Below are 22707 nucleotides of genomic sequence, written 5' to 3'. Positions count from 1 at the left end.
GCTGCCACCCAGCCCTCCGCCTCTTCCTGGGACCAGGCTGGCGGCTCCCGGGAGCTTGCCCGGGGCCACAAGAGGCGGGCGCCCGCCTGGTCTAGTGTGGACATCGTGGACCTCATCGAGGTTTGGGGGGAAGCCTCCAACGTCCACCACCTCCGCACTAGGCACAGGAAAGTGTCCGTCTAGGGCAGGATAGCTGCCAGTCTGGCCACCCAGGAGCAGGTTTGCATGAAAATCAAGGTGGTCCAGTGAGACCCCGACCCTGAGCTTAGAACATAAAAACATAAGAATGGCCATACTGGGTCAGACCAAAGGTCCATCTAGCCCAGTAGCCTGTCTGCCAACAGCGGCCATCTTAGGTACCCTGGAGGGGATGGACTGAAGACAATGACCAAGCCATTTGTCTTGTGCCATCCATCTCCAGCCTTCCACAAACAGAGGCCAGGGACACCATTTCTACCCCCTGGCTAATAGCACTCCATGGACCCAACCTCCATGACTTTGTCTAACTTCTCTTTAAACTCTGTTCTAGTTCTAGCCTTCACAGTCTCCTGCAGCAAGGAGTTCCACAGGTTGACTATTTGCTTTGTGAAGAACTTTCTGTTATTAGTTTGAAGCCTGCTACCCATTCCTTTCCTTTGGTGTCCTCTAGTCCTTCTATTATGGGAACTAATGAAGAACTTTTCTTTATACACCCTCTCCACACCACTCCTGCTTTTATAGGCCTCTATCATATCCCCCTTCAATCTCCTCAGCCTCTCTTCATATGGGACCTGTTCCAAACCCCTGATCATTTTAGTTGCCCTCCCCTCTCCCATCTTTTCCCAGTCTCCCCAGAGGTTAATTCCCCCCCTCCCCCAAGTTTTGTTAAATAAAGAGAGTTTCTATTTTTGAACACACGTGTCCTTTATTTTGTACATCAGGAAGGAGGGCAAGAGAAGGGTAAGTGGAAGAATGTGAGGGAGGAATGGGGTACGAGCCCCCGATGAGGAGGACTGGGGTGGCTCTGCGGGCTCCTCGGGGTGGAAGCTCTCCTGCAGGCCCCCGATTGACCCCTCCAGATGGCAGCCTGCGGCAAGTGCAACCGGGCTGATGGCCGAGTGCTGTGATGTGCCGAGTGTGGGCATTCAGGGCACCCCAGGCCAGGACTGCTTTGCTGTCCCTGATCGAGTTAGGCAAGCGAGCGGGGAACCCCTGAGAACTGTCTGTCCGAGGTGGGGGGTCGGGTCCCTTTAAGCACAGCCCTCAGCTAGCCTGAGACAGCAGTTCCACGCTCTAAGTCCTAATCTGATGCCCTGCCGGCACTGCTTCTGGCCAGCCTTAACTTTGGTTCAGGGTCCACTCAATGTGGACATGCTAGTTCGAATTAGCAAAATGCTAATTTGAACTAGTTTTTAGGTCAAGATGCACTAGTTCGAATTAGCTAAGTTCGAATTAACTAATTCGAATTAAGTTAGTTCGAATTAGTGCTGTAGTGTAGACATACCCTTACAGATTATCCAGAAGCCAACAATGTAGGCCCCTTAAAGCCTTAGGACTTCATCCAGACACCCAAGTCAAATATTATGAGGCTTATTGAAAATCTTATTCATCATATAAGAAAGTTCTACCACTCCCTAAAAACACATTACTTCCCAGATTAATGCATATTTCAGATCTTACTGAAATACATGCTTACAGCCAATTCTTAGTAACTAATCTAAAATGTATTTAAAAACAAAAAAGTGTTGATTAAAAGATCAGTATACATACAGATGAATACAGTTCTGAGATCAGATTCACAGTAGAGATCATGAATTTTGTAGTTGCATAGTTCTTTCAGAATTAATTTATAGGATATAGTCAGGTGTACATATTCAGGGTGATCTAGATGGGACTGGAGATCTCAGTTTTACGACTCAAGTTTCCCCTGCATCAAGCAGATCTGAGATAAAAAGTATCAGGACTCAAAACACCTTTATACAGTTCCATGCCTACACCTGACAGCTCAGAGTCTGTACGAGAACAATAGGTAATCACGGAGACTTTGAAATAGATTTATTTCCTAAGCATCACTGGTAATTTGCTACTTGCTTAACATAAGGTAATTTATCCATTAAGCACTTTCACAAGCTTTAAAAGGCATTGTCAATGACATTATTTCACCCAAGAATTCATCTAAATGTTAGTATTCCCTTTTGATCTCTGAATCAATAGCTTTAGAGAGACTGGAATTGTCTGTTTACATGGCTAACATGTAACAACATATACAGTTAGTAAACTTCAGGGGGTAGCCGAGTTAGTCTGTATAGGATAAACTTAAAAAACAACAAATGGTCTGGTAGCACTTTATAGACTATAGACCATGTAGATGGTATCTTGAGCTTTCGTGGGCATAGCCCACTTCTTCAGATGACTAGAGTTTTTACAATTAGTATTACCTTTAATTCTCTACCAATACAGGTTGGCATTTCAAAGCTCTAGCCTATTTAACTTGTGTCTAAACTGGTTGGGGTGACTCTGGGTCATTTTAGCCTGTGAGCCACTTAACCCTTTCTATTGACACGTTTCTTGACAACTTTTTTACAAGATTTGTTGCCATTATATAACAGTGGTAGCAACAATGATTTGCATGAGTATGTTTTAATTGGATAACGTCACATATGTATGTTTAAGAGGGATTTGATGGAATAAAATTGGATTGATTACATGTACACATATATGTGTATGTTAATATAGATTATGAATTTGATTACATGAACATAAGAACATAAGAATGGCAGTACTGGGTCAAAATAAAGGTCCATCTAGCCCAGTAGCCTGTCTGCCAACAGTGGCCAGCGCCAGGTGCCCAGAGGGGGTGGCCCGAAGACAATGATCAAGCGATTTGTCTCGTGCCATCAATCTCCAGCCTCTGACAAACAGAGGCCAGGGACACCGTTTCTATCCCCTGGCTAATAGCCTTTTATGGACTATTTATAGTATCTATATACTAACTATAACATGGTATAGTTAGTATATACAGTAAAACTCCAATAGTCCGGCATCCAATTGTACGGCACTCCTGACAGTCCGGTATCAAAATGGTTAGAGCCTAGCGAGTGAGCTTTGGCAAAAAATGAGTCACAAGGCAACAGCGGCAGCAGTTGACCTGATCGAAAAGGGTAAAAAAGGGTTAAAACCTAAAACATCACAGTATACTGTATACAATATGTACAATAAAAATGGTTAAGAACACTTTATATACAGTACATAATGTATATAGTAGATATATAACCAGCTTATAGTACCTCCTGATAGTCCGACATATCTGATAATCTGGCACCACCTAGGTCCCAAAGGTTCCGGATTATCAGAAGTCTACTGTAGATGTCCTTAGTATCATACAAAGTTTTTATTGATGTGATATCAAATGATGTAAGAGTCCCATAAGAATGCTGTTAAAAGCTTTATAGCATACCATACCATCATGCATTCTGTGTATGCCACATACGTTAACTAGAAACACTATATTGGGATTTTTAAAATGTATTGGGATTTTTATTCAGATCCCTTAGTCTTGAAAGCCTTGGTTACTAGCATCTTATTGTACAGATCCTAAAGTAAGCCATAAAAACCTCAAAAGTGCCCTAAATTATCTTTTCTCTCCCCCAAATATAATTTAAAATTAAAATCACAGCACTTTTAAGTATAGGAAAGCTGACACTGGCCCAGAGATTGAATCTTACTAGCCCTGAAACATGGGCAGCTTTAGCTCATGACAAGGTGAGGAAAGAAGCTCTTCAGGGATTTGGGTTGTTAGAATAAGCACTGGGTAAAAAGGGCAGATGAGCAGATCAAAGATTAATTTATTACATGGCTCATCACATCTTCATAATGTAGGTACCTAATTATGTTTCTAGTCACCTATAATTTTAGGCACCTATTTTTGAAACTTTAATCCAGCTACAGCATTGAATCACTTTATTCATGTTACTTCCATCTTGGTGTTATCTGATCCCACTCTTGTATTTGACTACTTACTTTTTAAAAATACAGAATGTATCTTGGAACTAGTGAGACACAAAGGTAATTAAAAAGTCATATAAGTGTCTGTTGTGCTGTGTGTGATTTTGTAAATGTGCCAAGAGGTTTACACGTTGTCTTCTAATGTCTGTAAAGTGCCACATACACTTATGCCACCTTGTAAATCACACAATATTAGTTTCCAAGTAAAACAGAAAAAGTATGTAAACTTTGTAGACTACTTTGAGAGCTTTCTCTAAGTGAAATATGTGATATAAATATTCTCACTGAAGTCCACAGTTGGGATAATAGACACCCTTATTTTCAATCCTTTCATCTCAAAATTATAATCATGCATGGTTTAATTTTGTTCTAACAGGGGGTGTCGAAATTAGAAAACAGTATTCTGTCTTAATCTGTTAAAATGTAATAGGATAAATAATCATGCTGAATTATTTTTAAAAACTTACACATACTTTAACATTGCATTTTATTACTTATGCGTCTGATGTTTTAAAGCAAATCCAGAGTATTTTTTAATAAGGATAAAGAGGCTACAATTATGCATGAGAAATGTTACACCACTTCTCCTTTTGTTTTTTTTTTTTTACTGTGAGAAACAGAAAATGTAGATATCAGTTCCTGACAGAAATCTGTCAGTCTTGTAGTTCCTCATGCAAATTAGAAGAAGTAAGATTGCTGCCAAAGTGCTGACCTTTCTGAGAATCAATTTATGATGGACAGGGGGAAAAACCAGATGTCCAGTGGACTGTGAGCTGGACAAAGAGAGGCTGCATGTTGGTGCTGAACTTGATTAATCATGCTATCATCTATTGGTGTTTATCTTATCTTTATTGCAACATTTCATCCTTTCAGTTTTCTGAGTTGCATTGAACAATATCATATCGATAGCTAATTCTAATTTGGTTTTTGCATGCATGTACATTTATAAACATGTTCTCACATAATGGGAAAAAAAGAAGCCTGCTCAGTTTATGCTGTCGAATGTGTTTTCGGTAATCCAGTTTTTTTGCTTTACCTCTTCAGCCTTTATTTTATTAATAAGAAAATTAGCTCTATCCAGAGAACTAAATTTCTTTCACAGTCCTGTAGCTGAGAGCTAAGATTTCTTTCATTGGTAGGATGTCAAACTAAAATCTATGAATGTTACTATACTTTCGGAGTTAATTTAGTAATCATCTCTAGGTTTTCAGATTGCTAACTCTAGATTTCTTTTTCTTTTTTTCCTCTTCATTCTCCCTCCACGGTATATAAGCTCTTTGGCACTTCTACTGCAAGGGTTCAAAAGTCTATTTACAGGCTTCCATCATATTCTCTATATCACTGATTCCTAATCTTATTGGACAACTGTGGCAGTTCAGCAGATAAAAATATTGGCTATACCGGATAGTAGCTTACTGTCTTTCATCACTTTTTTATAGCCAGCACTCTGTTTTCCTTGTAGCCATTTCTGTAAATCATGATGATATCAGTGTCCGGCCATTCAGGGCTGCCTCATACCTATTTTGCCCCATATCAACTATGCATCTGAAGCAATGGTTTTTAACCTATTTATTTCTGTAGGCTATAGCATGCTCCCCCTCCAAAAAAACCCCATCCCTCCACAAAGCAGGGCACCAGGGGCAGGAACCTTGGACTGCACCTCATGGGGCAAGTGGCAGTTGCGTAGAAGCCCTGACTCCAGATCCTTGTGTTGTGTGGGGCCAGCTGGCTAGCTGCCCTAGACCCTGGAGCCCCTCTGTATGGTAGCCTGGGACCCTGGAGGCCAGCCAGGTGGTAGCCCTAGACCTTGGTCCCTGGAGGGCCAGTGTACAGCCCAATTCTGACTCTGCCACATAAGGACAGGCAATACGAACCATGTCATGCAGGGCAGCCGGACCAATGGGATCTAGAACTCTGCCATGCAGCATGGTGGTCTTTAACACACAGCTGGGCTGCAGCTGGGTGCTAATTTGGGCTGTGTCTTGAGAACTGCAGAGCTGGAGTAGGGAGGTGTTCTGACGCATGGTTATCCCTAAGAACCCAAACTCAAAGCCATAAAAAATAAACCTGCCAGATAAATGTGTCCTTTCCCCTTCAACTGAAGAGCTCTCCCTCCCTACCTCTTGTCACTGTGACATAAAAACCTGCCCATATTTCAAGGCTTGGTTTACAGATGGCACAATGGCAAGGGCTGTCACCTGTTCAGGATTGCTTTTTTTTGAGATAGTTGTCTCCGGAAATGCACAAAGAGGTTCCTGCACACTGCCAGGTATCTACTTTTATGGGCCACCAATCATCCTGAGTATCTGGTTCTTTTTATTATTAATTAATTAAGTATTATTATTATTTTAACTCAGAAGTGGCAACCCTATTGCAAGTGAATGTAGGATCAGGCCTAAACCTGCCTGGCTGGTTAATGCAGACAGCTCTAAGGCTAGGTCTGCACAGCAAATCGAGGTGGCTTAGGAGACAACTAGAACAATTTTTTTTAGAAAACCTGAATCTAACTGCCTACTGGTGTAGACATTTAGATTGTGGTGTATGAACTGCAGTTATTGCAGTCAACACTCTGCCCTCACGTGGGGGAGGCCAGCTTTAAAATCCGACCCTCCTTTTCCCTCATTCCGACTATACAATCACCTCGTCCCGCTCACATGCCAGCTCTTGGGTTACCCCCCGGCGCTGTCCTCCCTCCAGTCTCTGCCCCATTTGCCAGGCCACCCTGCTGCTCCCTCCCGCTTCCCGCAGGTGCTGGCCCCCGCACAGCCTCTCCCGGATTGCCCAGCTGACTGGCGGTGCCCCGGGCTGCGATCCCTCGGCTGAGCAGCAGGCGGCTCCCGGCTGACGCCGCTTCGGAGCGCGCGGCAGCAGAGGCGGCGACGGCGATTTGCTGTTCCGGCAGGCAGGGTGAATGCCAGGGCGTCCCCCGCCTGCTGCACCGGGGCGGCCGGGCGCCCGCTGCCTTTGCCGGGCGAGTGCTCCTGAGGTAAGCGGCGCTGGGAGCCAGGCAGCGGGGCCGGGCGAGGCGCCCCTGTCCAGCCGGGCATGGGCTGCTGCGACCCCCCCAGCAGCGCCAGCCCCGGTGCATTCTCCAGCTGGAGCCACATGCCCGGGCCAGGGCAGCGCAGGCCACGGGCGGGGAGGGAGCCGCTGTGCGCAGACAGGCGGTCTCTGCGCCGTGGGAGGGGCTGGGCTGCTCTACCTGCCGGCTTGCTCTCTGCAGCTGCCCCGGGGCGGGGCATGGCGCGTCCCCGGGCCAAGCGTGCCGCGGAGGAGCCAGTGCGGTCAGCAGCGCCGCGAGGCTGGGACAGGTGAGACAGGCAGGGAGCGGCAGCGAGACACACCTGGCTGCAGGCTGGAGGAACTCGGCAGCCAACTTGAGTGGGGTGGCAGGCGCGAGGGGGCGGCCGGGTTATCGCTGCTGGCCTGCTTCAGCCTTCGGCAGGCTCTGCTGAAATCCCCCTGCTCACCTCTCCTCAGCCCGCGCTTGCTGGGGTTGTTTCCCTTAGGAATCGGTATTACTGCTCCGCTGCAGTTCCGAGGCCAGAGCGGGAATGGGGCCCTAACACCCCTTGGGAATAAATGTCCTTTTCTTTCAGACATTTCTGCTCCAGCCAAGGGGGTTTAAACACCCTCCCCTCCTCAGGGTGAAATCCTGGCTCCGCTGACATCCACGGAGAAACTCTCCTGGACCTCAGTGAAGCCAGGGTCTCACCCTCCGTTTTAGAGGTAAAATATTGAGTATTTGACTTCACACTTACAGCGGTGCAATGCTTTAAAAAGCACTTTGCACCCACCAACTTGGAGGCCTGGATGTGATGGGTAGGGAAGGCAGCTTTGTGGTGCAGTATCTGTTTTTGAAGCAGTCTTGCTTTTGTGAAGATATGTGTAGTATGGGGGTTAATACAAGGTTTAGCATAAATTAGGTGCCACTTAAAAAAAATCCATCTTTTATTCCCTTCTCCATTCAGTACAGGTACTTTGATAAGCACTTACCAAACACACTGTCAGTTTTAACTGAATGAGATTAACTTTATTCTTCCTGTTTAAAATGAAAACTAGATGCATAGGAGTGATGGCTGAAGAGATCATTCTCTGTAAGATGCTGTCTGATCTTTTGTCTCTGTGCTGGTGATAGTGTTAGTGTGTGTATTGTTGAAAGCGGTAATGAAGTAAATACCACTGAAGTACTGACAGTTGAAAATCAAGAGCTTCCTGAACTTCCACCGTGCCTCCCAGGGCTGACTTTAGGGAAAATGGCACCCGTGTATTTTGGCACCCCGAGGCTGTGTAAGGGGAGGGCAGCAGAACAGCAGTCCTGATGCTCATCTCACAACACAGCCCAGTTTAGAAAAGTGACTGGAATAGTTGGTGTTACTCTTCACTCCTTCGCCTCCCTTCCTCCACACGGGGGGGAGAACAGAAGGATCATTCTTAGCCCTTGCCTCTTCCATTGCTCTGCTGGGATGAAGCAAGGAGAAATCTCCCTTCTCCATGTATCACCTCTACAAGTTGCAGTGATCCTCTGTCAGCTGGCAGCGTGCACACAGTGCCCCGACCACAGACTGCAGTTGCACAGATGGGTGGCCCACCCCAAGGCTGGCCTTGATGCCTCTCCCTCAAGGGAAAAAAAAATGAATCAACAATCTTTGCAGCATGTCCGTCCTGAAGATGAACAATCACAGGACCAATGGGGCAGCAAATTCCACAATCTGTCTATGATGTAGTCTAATGCAACTGATACTGTGGTATCTAGAGTCATTACTGGGAATGCTCCTACTAGGAGGTGGTATTAGCCCAGTAAAAGCCTTAGGAATATTTGCGCCTTTCCCCCCCGCTCTTCACACAACACATAGTAAAAAGCACCCTCTTGAGCTGCTCCAGGATCCTAAGCAATTGCTTATACTACTTTGTCTGCTTATATCAAATATTAGTTCTTCTCCAGATATACAATTCTGGGAACTGAAACAAAATACAGGACTATGTAGCACTTTAAAGACTAACAAGATGGTTTATTAGATTATGAGCTTTTGTGGGTCAGACCCACTTCCTCAGATCAAATAGTGGAAGAAAATAGTCACAACCATATATACCAAAGGATACAATTAAAAAAATGAACACATATGAAAAGGACAAATCAAATTTCAGAACAGAAGGGGGATGCGGGGGGGAGGGAAGGTCACAATTCTGGGAACTGCTAGCCGAGTTCCTAAGGTACACAGGGAGCAAACAACATAGTATTTTTCATTCAAGGATCTCAGAACATCTAATAAACATTCAGTGATTAAGCCTCCCAATGCTCCTGTTAAATAGGTTTAGGTAACCCATCACTTTCATTGTATATTTTTCAGTAGTGACAGGCTTGAGTATCAAACCTGACATACACTTTTCAACTTCCTCGTAAGTTTAGATTTGAGTAGGTATGGGGCTTTTATTTGGACTCATTTATAAGTTTCTGCTTGAAAAGAGGGGATAAGAAGGTTTTTGATGTATTCTGTGATTTTATGAGGCTTTTGAAGAAAAAGATTTTTCATGTGCGTTACATAGAGTCTTTAAACAATGTATAGTGTAGCAAAAATTGTTGCATATATATTCTTGTGTTTTCCTGAATAGGATTAGCATCATTTTAAAAAAATGGTTTTTCTTCTTTCTCTTCCAGGTGTTCCTATTCTTGCTTTGTTTTCATGCTTATTTGACGTAGTCTGATTTTTCTTGTGCTTATCCAGAGCTCAACACTTCTTTCAAAGCTTACAACATAAGTTCTTGTAAGCAGGTGGCTTCCCAAACCCCTTCCTGAGTTTTCATTTTATGCAAAATGAAACTACCTAAAATGCAATTCAAGCCATTTCCCCGGTGTTCCTCTTTAAGAACTGCTCATTGTCATTCCTTATAAGTGACTGGACTAAACTGAACTTCCTGTGACAATGAGTCTGCAAAACACACATTTTCCAGGAGGGTCATTTTTTGCTATCAGGTTGGAGTTTTCAAGCAAAGCCTTTTAGCCTGTAACGCTGACATACTACTCTTCATATCTAAAATTCCAATTTTAATAGTCCACAGTGTCTCCTGACACCATACTGAACATTGTGATTCACTATTGACTGGATCACTACAACATCCCTGTTAAATTCACCTCCTGCATCATCTAGGTTTTCTTTAGCAATTTATCTTTTTGTGGAACTCATCAGCTCTGTTTATGCTTAGTTGATGAAAACTGTTGAAATTAAAATGCTTAACAGCATGGAGGCATATTTAATATCTAGAACTGATTAGAAAATGGGTAGTGTGTTCAATGAAAAAATGTTGAGAGAAATAAATAACGTCAGGTTGTTTTTAATGTTTTTGTGGAAATTTTCTAGATTTTGTTTTAGGTTTGTACAAAAAATAACTTTACCAGTGTGCTTTTTCAGTTTTCTCTTTTGTTGACAAATGGGGAAAAATTGGAAGGAAATTTCAAAATAAAACAATTTTTTCTTGTTTTGGTTTCAGGAAAAACCTGTGTTTGTTCAAATTCCCATCCCCAACCTAATCTAAGAATTTCCATTTCCAGTATGGGGTCTCTTACACTTTGTCTGGTTCTGGAGACTTAATAGACAGGATACTAGACTGGACAGCTAATATGGTATGAAAGAGAACAATTTGTGCTTGTCATGTATCTGGGAAAGTGTCTTTAAACAAGTATGTATTTCTTAGGTGTCATTAAGTGTAGCTTCTTCACTGTACAGATTACTGGTTTATCATACCTAAGTTTTACCTTAGGATATGTCTGATCCACAGACTGGACATAATTTAGTGGACATAAGTGAAATAAATGGCAGTGATACAGGAGACAAGTCTGTTTTTAAGAAATAATTTTGAAGGCTATGAGGAAATCTAGAGTATAGACTAGGAATAAAATGGGTAATAAAAACACCCTACATCATTTGAATAGATCTTAGTTTCCATTAACACTGTAATTAGTGACTTCTTAAAATTAAGATGGGGGAACTTGATCTTAACTCTTGATGCCGATTTAATTGCATTCAGCTGGAAGATTTAAATGCCAGTTTACATTTCTTTTTTATGTGCATAGATGAGAGCTCTCTTTGACAAGTGACTAATTAAGTCTCTCAAACGTTTGGGTGGAAGAACAACAAATCAAAGCTTTTACATTTTGATACTTTAAGGCAGGGTGGTGGGTTTGTATTATTTGTGGTGGTGCCCAGATGGATCCATGTGCCGTCCCCTCCCCCCCCATTTGGCCAAGGCTCTGGGAAGGAGTGGGGGGCGGGGAGTGTTCTCTGGGCTGAGGCAAGGAGTTGGGCTGGAGATGAAGAGTTTAGGGTGTAGCAGGCAGGTTGCCCTCCAGGACTGGGGGCCAGAGAGGATGACTCCCTTAGTCCTCCCCCTACCAAGAGAATAGAGTTCCGGGGAGGGGCCCTCCTGTCCTCACACCACCTCCTCCTTGGCATGTCAGTCACCCAAATACCCCCAGACTGCTGCTTAGGAAGTCCAGCCAGGGGAAGGTCCCTCCTGTCCTGTTTTTTTTTTGGGGGGGCCATGCACCTTCTCCCTCCACAAGTGCAGCAACATGCCCTCACTGCTGCTCCTTTGGTACTGGTTGCAGTAGCAGTTGGTGAATGAGAGCAGCAGGAAGCTACGGGGACAGCTACCTGCTGCATAAGGCAGGCAGGGATGTTCAGAAGAGGCCCGCCGAGCAGCAGGTGGGGCCTTGGTGGAGCTGGCTCTGGGCTCACAATATTCCTGGGGCACAGGCACCATGGGCCCATCTTACTTGCCATCCCTGTTTTAAGGCTGTGTGAAGAAAGACATTTATATAGGTACAGCAGCCTCTGTTCCCTTCCTCTGCCAATGAAGGGCTGGAACAGCAATTCTGGGAAAGACTGACCAGAGGAGAGGCCATTCTGGGAGGGAACATCCTCTTTCCTGTTGATATTTTCTTAGGATTTGCTGGGCAGCTAGTGTTTGTCATTTTGCTGAGTAATGCTACCGTAGTGTAATGGGATTTGGGCCAGGAGAAGAATGACTGGTGAGGTAGGGCAAGAAGTCACACAGTGGGAAAGCAGCAAAACTGTTCAGAATGAGAAAGGAGAGGTGTGTGTGCCAAGCAAAGATAGCTGAGAGGCAAATAAAAAAGAATTTCAAAATTAAAAGGGAAGGGAATGCAATAGGGCAATGTTTCTCAAAGTGGGCTGCGGGCCTGCTTTAGAAAAGGCAGTAGTGGGCCTGCGCCACTTTGTTTACCTACAGGGTCTGGAGTAGGGTTGCCAGGTGTCCAGTTTTGAACTGGGCAGTCCAGTATTTGAGCTTTCTGTTCGGGGAAACAAATTGCGAAAATATAAATGAGAAAATATAAATGTCCAGTATTTTCTAAATAAGATGTAATGTAGATTGTGATGTAATGTCAAGTGTGTCCGGTATTTTTGTTGAAACCATCTGGCAACCCTAGTCTGGAGCCATGGAGCCTTGTGGTTCCCATTGGCTGTGGTTTGCCATTTCCAGTCAAGGAAAGCCATGGGCGATCCTCATTGTGGTTTTCATTGCCTTTTGAGCTCTGTATCCTATAACATTCTATAACCCTAAGAGTGTTCTTCTCTCATGTATGTGAACATGCTTCTTATCCTCTTTTAAATGGTCTTTATATATTAAAATTATTGTATTCTATTTTTGTCTAATTTCTTTAGACACCGTTTTTAAAAACAGGGGTCCTTATGTACCTAAAATATAAATTGTTTGCAGTATTGTTTTAGCTGTGTTGGTCCCAGGATATTAGAAAGACAAGGTGGATGAGGTAATAGCTTTTATTGAACCAAATTTTACTGGTGAAAGAAGCCAGGTTTTGAGCTACAGAGAGATCATGTTCAGTATGATTTAAGATGACTGAACTACAGTAATTTGTCATGAGCTTGTGAAGTGCAGGTGCAAGATGATGACTGCTATTTTTATGTTCAAAGTGTGGGGCTTTTTAAGACAAGGCTTTCAAAATCTATGTGGCTTGAGGTATGAACTCAGTTAAAACGACTTGAACTCTTATTCATCTTTGTTTTTTCTACTTGCTATTTTAGTTGGCAGTTATCCTACTTCGTGTCCTTTTTATTGTTCCTCTTCTCTTCCTTCTTCGATTATGAAACCTACTATCAATGTGAAAGTTCTGGTGTCAGAGTTGCAGCAGTGGTGTTGAAGCTGGTGGAAGTAGGAAAAAAATTGAACTCTCTGTAGGTATTCTATAGGGTTTGTTAGTCTTATATTGCTTCCCATTCTTCTATAGTAAATTTAGCCTGAATTGAGGCCACAGTTCTGTGTGACTAAACTGTATTCTTACAGTCTGATACCCCTAAGATGGACTCTAGTCCTTAAGCACATTTGATCGCAGAATCAGGCGTAGGTGTGTCAGAGGAACTACTTGTGTGCCTTCTGAGATTTGTGGTTAATTTCTTTTCCATATAGGAGGATGAACATTAATTGGGAACAGTGTGATTTATAAAACTCTGGCTCTGTGATCTTTAGGACCCCTACCTTGTATGATGCACATGTTCATTAGTGAATGAGCCAAGTTTGTTCAGCAAATAGAGTCCACAAACTTTTCTGCCTTATTCAGTCCATTAGTTATATAGCGTCAAATTATGCTAATGTCAATAGTAATTTTTTCTCACTTGCAACAGTGAACAGTGAATGGGGATGAGTTGTGCATTTACTGGGGTGGATGAATTATCCTGAGACTAATGCAGAGGTCTGGTACCTAGGAAACCTGGTTTCTATTTCTGCCTCTGCTACAGACTTCCTCTGTGATCTTTCTATTCCTTGGATCTACATCTGTACTACTGCTGATATTCTCTCTTTTCCCAGAGAGTAGTAAATGAATCCAGGTTTTTGAGATGGTCATGCTGCAGTGATGAGAACTAGTGTCAGGTCAAAGAGTGGGGGGAAAAAACAAACAATTCTGCAATGCAGAGGTAGGAAGATGCAGGACTGCCCAGCCCTGGGGGCCCCATGTTGATGAGGGGGCTCTGTGCCAGGGCACAGTATGTTTCTTTGTAAATCTGCCCCTAGATTGGGTGATAGTAAACAGGCTGAGATCCTAAACTGTTCACTTTCCAGTTATTCTATTCATAAAAAAAACTAACAGAATTTTTGTGAAGAAACAAATATTGTATTTGAATGTTTTAATCTGACTTAATTGAAACACGCATAAGCTTAACTCATTTTAATTGCATACTTTTTGTCAGTAATAGTTGCTATTAGGGATGTGAATGGGCTGGTAAGCATCACTCTGCTAGGTGATGGTTACCAGATACTGGTTAACTGGTATCCTGGAGCCGCCCCCTGTCCATGGCCCACTGTGGACCGAAGGCTGCTCCAGCCTCCTGGGGGTCAGGAGCTGTCCCCTCCTCCCCCCCGCAGGACCTGTCCAGCCGCCTGCACATGGGTGTGGAGGGGCCCGTGGCAGGAGCAGAAGCTGCCTCCCTCCCCCGTGCCTAGCACTGCCAGCCCCTGCTGCTGGTCTTCCCATGCAGGGTGTGGGAATAGGATCCCACTAAATTGGTTGAACAGTTAAACCTGTGGTCTAGCCAGTTACCTGATTGACTGGGATTTTACATCCTTAGTCAAATCATCAATAAGTGCAACTTATAAGTCTATATACTAGAAAGTTTTTCAGTCATAACAGTATAATTACACTGTCATAATTCCTGAGGTTTAGTTATATGGGTATAATTCCTCCGTCTGGGCACTCTTATTCCAGAATAAAAAACATTTTTTTTCCTTTGGGTAAACTACTTTCAAAGTGTCATAAGGTGAACTGATGTAAAGTAAACTCTTGGACTGGGCTATGAGTATGGAAGAATTACATTGATTTAAAAACTATAATGGTTTTAATTCACATCCTACTTTATACTGGTATAACTTTCCCATATAAGCCATTATATCAAATGAATAATTGTACGTATCTGAGTGTAGCTGTGTAATATACTGTAACGGAGGACAAGTGAACAATGAAAAATTTTAACTGGAGTTTTTAGCAGTAACAAGCTATAATCCACTGGTCCTTTCAGCTACAGATTTGTGTCCTTAGTTCTGTTTTTCAGAAATGATCTGGAGAACATTGGTTACCATTTATACATTTATGATTATGGAAGGGGTTTCTATTAAAAAGCTGTTGATTTTGCTTTACTTCACTTGGAAGATGCCATTGTAAGCCTATTTTAACTTTAAGTGCATTGTATAAGCCAATATGCACGTTGAAGACATTGCCCCCGCCCCAAGACCTTGTTGTCATGACATTAGGATGGGTAATTCTTTAGGAAATCTGAGAGGGAGAAAACAGAATAGTAACTTTATAGGAGATGCTTGATGGCACACATTCACTAAATATATTCTTTTGTTTGTTTTCTCATTTGTAGGTGGCTATATATTTTTGCCTCAAAACAGAATCTTTATTTTGAAAGCAGTCCTTGGTTTCTTTTGTTATACAAAGTTCTCCTTTGTATTGATGTAATCTGTTTTGCAGCAACTATTTTAAATCTTAAACAGTGATGCTGGCATTTAAATAATATGTAGGGCATCCCAAAAGCTGTGCATAGTAATGAATTAGATCCTGTCAGTGAAATTACTGTACAAAATGAATGTGGCTGCAATCAACTGCTGCTCATGGCCTTGGATGTGAAATTATTTTAACAGTAGAGGGGAACATCGGTCTTAGCATAGGGCACTGATAATTCTTCTATGTCCCAGTCCCATATTTTCCTCCTCCAAGGTACACTTTCACCTGGACAGTCAGTATAGATAGGCAGAAGAGACTTTTAGTTAATTCTCATTAGAGAGCAAAGATCAATTCCAAAGAGTGAGTGAGCAGCAAGAGCAGTTGAAATCTTGAGAAACTCTGATGGAATTGTCATGTAAATTCTTTTATCAAGAAAGAACACAGATAAAAGATGCACACAAAATATGATTAGATAGTAGCATTTATTAAAATGTGGTGGGGAGGAGGCTCCTAGGTACATCTGCAGGTGTACCATGAGTGCTGCATGAATCCTAATGTATCCTATTGAAGATAGACAAGGTGGTACAGGAGATCCCATGGATTGCTCAAAGAGATCCTGCTGCTTTTTTTTAATGGGTGGCACTTTATAAGCAGAATTGTTTTTTTTTAAAGTGATTTTAAAATTTGAGCAGTATTGCACATAATTTATATTTTTCAATATGAATAATAAAGCAAAAACCAATGCCAAGCAATATCCTTTGTCCTCAGGCATGATACATAACTATGTAAGCTGGAAGAATTTTTGATTCACTGCCCACACATAATGCATTTTGGTAACATGCAGCTTGCCTGCATTGCCTCCCTGAATATTGTAAAATATGACCCGCAGGGAACATAGCTATTGCATCCACTTGCATGTTACTGCCTTGGAGTACTGAGGATCTTTTGATTGGTAATTGTAGCTAAATGTATGGGCTTTCACTTAGTGGCTTGTGGTGAGGAGATATTTGTTTCTTGATAATCATTTTATTATTGATTTCTTGAAATAACTTTAATGAAAATAAAATCAAATACAGTTTGGTGTCCTGAAATTCAGAGCATCATAAATTGAATGGATGATATTAAAGAGTACTGTATGTTATATTCTGTGTAGAGTGTAGCTATAAGTATAACTTATACAATGCTAATTTTACAAATTGCTATCTCTTGCCATCCAATATAATAGTTCAAATATTGTTTTAACTGATTTGCTCTTAGACACTGCAGAATTCAAGCTTAATGAAATGTGACTGTACCAGCCATTTGGCTACATGTGTAAAAACATCATCTTGTTTTACACATTTTTTTCTTTTGTTGTCTGTGCCCATCTTCATACTAATCCTACTGAAACGTTACTGTATATTCTATGTGCAGTCTGATTCACAAAGTATATTTATCAGAAGGGTAGCCTGTATACCTGTAATACAATAACAAACAGTAGTTTGAAAAATATGGCTGTTTTCGTTTCTGGCATTGGCTGATAAAAATTATACATGTGCTTCTAGAGACTATCTAACAAATGTTACTATTTTTATAAACTGGAGTGAAAATATGACACTGGGTAGGCTGAGGCCTAGGAGAGTCCTGGCAGAGGCAATTTACTGAGGTATTGTATGGTCACCCACTGCAATAGTTTATGCATTAACAGGATTTATTTTTTCTTGTGGTGGTTATTGCAATATTGGAATGTATTTTAATTTATTTTGAATTCAGTTTATTTTTGGAAGGCGTAATGATTACATGGTTGGTATCATCTGGCCTATGGAAATATTTTGTATTCAGTGCACAGTGAATCTCTGGAGATTATTTTTACAGAATTGAGAAGGTTGATACTGGCTGCAAGATTTCAGTTGTGCAGTTTTCTTAGTGTTTTTGTTTTTCTTTCTTTTCTTTTTAATAAATAAATAAGTCCATTGATCATATACTACAGATGGGTGGAGGTTTGAACAAGTATGAGCAAAAAAGCAAGTGTGTCTGAGTTTACCTTCTCTGTCTTCCACAGAAGGGATAGGAAAGTGCCCTAAATGAAAATTATGGGTGAACTGTCAGATATGAGAGACATCAGTGGACACTGTGTTTTATTGCTACCATTCACCCCGCTCATGTCTGTGGCCTTGGAAATCATGACACCTGCAAGGCCTGTCATGGTGCTCCTCTTAATGGGGTAACGCAATCATTGTACCTGCCCGAACCCTGGGTCTCAGCCTGCAGATCTGGATCCTGCAGGATATAGGCAAGTGTCATGGAGTTGGCATTCCCCTTTTCCATGCCTCCTCTGGCTCTTATTTACATTTATTGTCCTCCCCACCTTACTAAGATTTGTGAGTGAGACTGTGGTACCTTAATACAGAAGTGTGAAATCAATCTCTGATTATTTGTTTGTTTGTTTGTTTATTTTGGTAAATGGGGCATAGAATAATTGTTCTATTTACATTGCAGTAGCCCAGAGGTCTTCAATCGAGATCAGAGCTCCATTGAGCTGGCACTTTCCAAACACAAAGCAGATTGCAAAGAAAGATGTATTAGCCCTCCACCTCCAGAATGATGTATTTATGTTCAGAGATTTTTGCAGATTAAGAAAAGATAAAATCTGATATAAATTTGGCTTACGAATGTTTTCAGCTGCTTTTAATGACAATTATCATGAATTATAGGAAGAATAATTGCTGGGCACGTAACTTTAAGAACATTGTTGACCGTGGGCCCCCAACTCTTCAGTGACTTGTCCCTTTGTGTACAAATGAGCCGTTGCTAAATAGCTGCAAAACTTCTGTAAAATCCCATCCTGGGAAATGTCTTTCATAATTGGCAGGGCACTGATCGCCACACACGCAGCCAGCCCTAGCCCCTTTTAACTTCTGAGCACCAGGGATGAGCAGAGATGCAGGCGCCTACTGCATGCCAGGTTCCAGTTGCTAGTCCCAGGCAGGCTGTGGAGGGACGGGACTTTATCCTTTTCATGGACTGCTCCCAGGGCCAGGTCAGAACCACCTTTGGTGGTGACACAGGCAAAAGGGTGGCAATACCATACCACTGCTTCTTCACTGCTACTGGCAGTGGTGCTGTCTTCGCAACCCGTTTCCACTCTCTAGCTGCCCAGCTCTGAAGGGCAGTGCTGCCACCACAGCACTGGTGACACATGGAGTGTGTCTCTGGGACCACATGCACCCCCGAAGGTTGGAGGGGCCGGTCAGCAGGAGGGGCAGCGCTGGCAGCAGGAGTCTGTGCCACAGGGCGCACCCACCCCTCCACACTCACAGGCAGCAGCGGTGAGGAAGGAGCAAGCCAGGTGGCTCCAGCCAGCATGGTGCTGCTTGCTCCCCAGCTGTGCCACTCGAGTGCTGGGAAGAGGCAGGGAGGGATGGTGCAAGGGTGGAGTGGGAGGCAGAGCTAGGAGCAGGGAGAGGTGGGGCCAGTGCTTCTCTCTTCCACTGTCACCAGTTGCCACTGGCACCAGCAGCAGCTCAGAAGTAAGGCCAGCAGAACAATAATCGCTCTTTCAATAGCCTTGTGACTCTGCTCATGGCCCGTTTTTGGGCCAAGATCCCCACAGTTACACTTCTATGAAATTTCAGACTTAAACATCTGAAACCATGAAATGTAAAATTTAAAAAAATCCCCCGACCATGACACTTACCAAAATGGACATGCATTTAATAGGACCCTAAACTTAATATTGCTTTTGGACCTGTAGTGTATCTCCTATTAAAACAGTAAGCAGTATTTTTGTGAGGTGTTTCAATAACTGTATAAAAGTGAAAGTAAGAAAAAAAAAAACCCCTAAACTTTTGAAGTACTTTTAAAAAATGCAGCAGGCCTGATCCTTAATGTCAGTGAAGCTGTGCCAGGTTGTAACATGATGATGTGGCCCAATATTTGTATATTTTTTTGAAGCACCTTGAAACAGATTTAGAATTTGTAATTAACTTTAACAAGTGATTGTGAGGCCCAGTCCTGCTGGATTCCTCAACTGTTTGGGTATGTCTAGACTACAGGGTTTTGTCGACAGAAGTTTCGTCGACAGATACTGTCAACAAAGCTTCTGTTGACAAAGAGCGTCTAGACTACATCCGGTTCTGTTGACAAAGCAAGCCGCTTTGTCGACATAACAGTGTGGACGTAAAGGACAGTGTAGATGCAATAATGTCTTTTATCGACAGAACTCTGTCGATAAAAGGTGTTCTTCCTCGTAGAATGAGGTTTACATACGTCAACAAAACTGCTGAGTTTTGTCGACGTTATGTCGACATAACTCAAAGGCAGTGTGGACGCAGGTATAGTTTTGTTGACAAAAGTCCACTTTTGTCAACAAAACCCTGTAGTCTAGACACACCCTTTGAGTTGAAGATGAATTGTTGAACTTCAGTGCCTTGCAAAATCAAGATTTACATCTCTCTATGTCTTGCAATGCTTGATTCCTGTCATTGGAATATGCTGGTACTATTGTCTGTAACTTACTGATTCTTCTTATGATAAACATTCAAATTGCTCATCTGTCTTGCCTAGCGTAAGTATTTTTAGTGCTGAAGACTTAACTTGAGAAGCATCTCTGATAAATTTAGGGTGGAAGTTAGCAGTAGAATTTAGAGATACTAGACAGTAAAAAAGGAATCTACTGAAAATTTTATGCACAACTTTTATACAAAAAATACTGGTCTGGCAGTTACTAACCAGTAGCACTGCTTTTAATAATGATAATAAAAATGCAATGTGAGAAAGAAAGGGCATAGTGAGAGAGCCTTCCCTGTCAAAGATTACCCACATTTCTTTTCAGTTTTATAGCACTTTTTTTTGGGGGGGGGGAAGGGGGGAGCAAGCATTGCTAGAAAAAATGCTCTTTTGAAGAAGCTTTGTATAAGTAAGGGTAAGGGGATGAAATTTAAGATTGGGGAAAATTAGCCAGATATCAGACTTCCTGACAATAGGGCCTGTTAGTTTTGTCTTCAAGCAGCAGAGACTTCCTTGCTTGTGACATTTAATGCTATCAGACAAAACACTGAAATATGTAAATTTGAAGAGACACTTGCTTTGGCAGGAAGATACAGTTGGTAAGCTAATAAGGGTTTGTCTACCTGTCACTTCCAAAGCTCTCTAGAGGGATGTGATTTGTAGAGTTCTCTGTGTTGCCCTCTCACTGCCCCACATAGATCCTGCTGGTCTAAAAGGTAAAGCTTGCATTAACATAGTCCTATGAAATAAGTACCTTTCAGAGCATGCCCGCAAGATCTTCACAGGACAGTTGGAGGGCAAAGCATTAGAGTGCTTTACAAATTACATCCTTTAGAGCACTTGCTGCTCCATGTAGACAAGCCATAAGTCTTTTCCACGTTTAGTTTGTCATTGTATGAAAATGCTAATGGATATTTCAGAGAAAATATGCATCTATGCACCTGTGCAGGGTCTCCAAGAAAAAAACTCAACTGCAGCTTTTGTGTGGTTATTTTGTTGTTGTTTTTGTTTAAAGAACTGGAATGTACTTCTGTTTTTGTGGGATTTGTTCTTTTTACGAAGTACCACGAGTCAAAAAGAAAACTAAAGTAAAACCAGGGACATACAGTCCTTCAAATATATATTTATTATAATAAGTGTTTAATTCAATTAATGTGGAAAATAAGTTAGGCGGAGAACATTGTGGCTGTGTCTAGACTGGCAAGTTTTTCTGCAAAAACACTTGCTTTTGCGGAAAAACTTGCCAGCTGTCTACACTGGCCGCTTGAATTTCCGCAAGAACACTGATGATCTCATGTAAGAAATCAGTGCTTCTTGCGGAAATACTATGCTGCTCCCGTTCGGACAAAAGTCCTTTTGCGCAAAAGCTTTTGTGCAAAAGGGCCAGTGTAGACAGCTCAGATTTGTTTTGCGCAAAAAGCGCATCTAGATTGGCACGGACGCTTTTCCGCAAAAAGTGCTTTTGCGGAAAAGCGTCCGTGCCAATCTAGATGCTCTTTTCCGCAACTGCTTTTAACGGAAAACTTTTCCGTTAATAGCATTTGCGGAAAATCACGCCAGTCTAGACGTAGCCTGTGTGGAAGGGGTAGTATGTATCATAGCCAGTGAATGTTGTAATGATGATGAGTGTACATGGCAGTGGGAATAGAATACAGATTGGTGCATGAAGTTGTTGTATAAACTTATGTGCAAAGCATGTGGCTCTTCACCTTTTTACCTAAACTAGTCAACAGTCTTGTAAAAAAAAATAAGTAATCTTTCTCTCTTGCTGCTGTCAAGAGTATATTTGACAACATCCGGTTACAGATGCTGGGATTACTGATACAGACCCAAAGTGTATCATTTGCTTTATTTACCTTAGTGTCTGCAGGCACGACTGCTTGCAGCTCCCATTGGCCGTGGTTTGCTATACCGGACAATGAGATCTGCAAAAAGTGGTGTGGGCGAGGACACTATTTCCCGTTCTTCCCATTGGCTGGGAATGGTGAACTGTAGCCAATGGGAGCTGTGAGCAGCAGTTTCTGTAGCTCATTGCCCCATCATATAGGATCTGAGCTAAAGCCCACTTAAGAAAATGGAATGATTCCCACTGATTTCTTCAATGGGGACCTGCATACCACAAGTCATGTCACCTATCTGCTCTCCTATCCCTTCATCTTTGGGGTGTGTGTGTGTGGTTTTTTTTTTTTTTTTTGTGATCTAGCAAAGAAATGAAAATGATAATCCTAAGGCTTATGATCTGTCCATAAGCATGGATTGTCATGAGGACAGGACTCAGATTTAGTAAACATGTTGGTATCTAGACTAGAAATGGTCTTCTGGATTTCACTCCAGAAGCTTATTACAAAATGCTCTCAAACAGTATTTTTGTTAGTTTGTCTGCATTATGTGCTTCTCATGTTGGCATTAAGTGCTTATTAAATGGTGCTTATACAATGCTTATACAATGCTTTCTTTTCCTCCTGACTCTTATTGCTCATATTTTCACAGGTTTCCGCCCCTTACTTTTGTTTTACATAGGAGAAGGCATTAGGGTCCTTTTAAAAATACATTGTCTCATTCATAGTTTTATAGAATGAATGGAAGGGCACTCTGAACATTTGATTCGGGATAAAACTAGTGTCTGGACCATTTTGAGAGTTCACAGTTGAAGACTTTCTTATTTCTAGTGAGTTGTTTCAAGTTAATCATTTTCTTGTCATTTTTGTCTGTGTGTTGAGAATTGTTTCCTTGGCTTCAGTTTAATTCACTTACTA

The 22707-nt window shown here is 42.1% G+C and overlaps 1 protein-coding gene across 6 annotated transcripts in view; it reads left to right on the top strand.

Moving 5' to 3' along the window:
* The first annotated feature begins 6831 nt into the window (after nt 1-6831).
* PTPRE (protein tyrosine phosphatase receptor type E) overlaps nt 6832-22707 on the top strand; it is a 266865-nt gene continuing 250989 nt past the window's right edge. For 2 of the 6 annotated variants that reach the window (XM_075935266.1, XM_075935265.1), the window contains exon 1: nt 6832-6970. In XM_075935266.1, the coding sequence (XP_075791381.1) occupies nt 6896-6970 (75 nt within the window). In that variant the 5' untranslated portion in view covers nt 6832-6895. Of the gene's footprint in view, nt 6971-7181; nt 7296-10436; nt 12079-22707 lie in introns of those variants that run through there. The other 4 variants (XM_075935269.1, XM_075935272.1, XM_075935270.1 and 1 more) reach the window with 4 other exon arrangements.

Source organism: Pelodiscus sinensis, chromosome 8 (assembly GCF_049634645.1).
Source record: "Pelodiscus sinensis isolate JC-2024 chromosome 8, ASM4963464v1, whole genome shotgun sequence".
Lineage (NCBI taxonomy): Eukaryota > Metazoa > Chordata > Testudines > Trionychidae > Pelodiscus > Pelodiscus sinensis.
The sequence above is the reverse complement of the archived record's forward strand: the minus strand, read 5'-3'. Positions and strand labels throughout refer to the sequence as shown.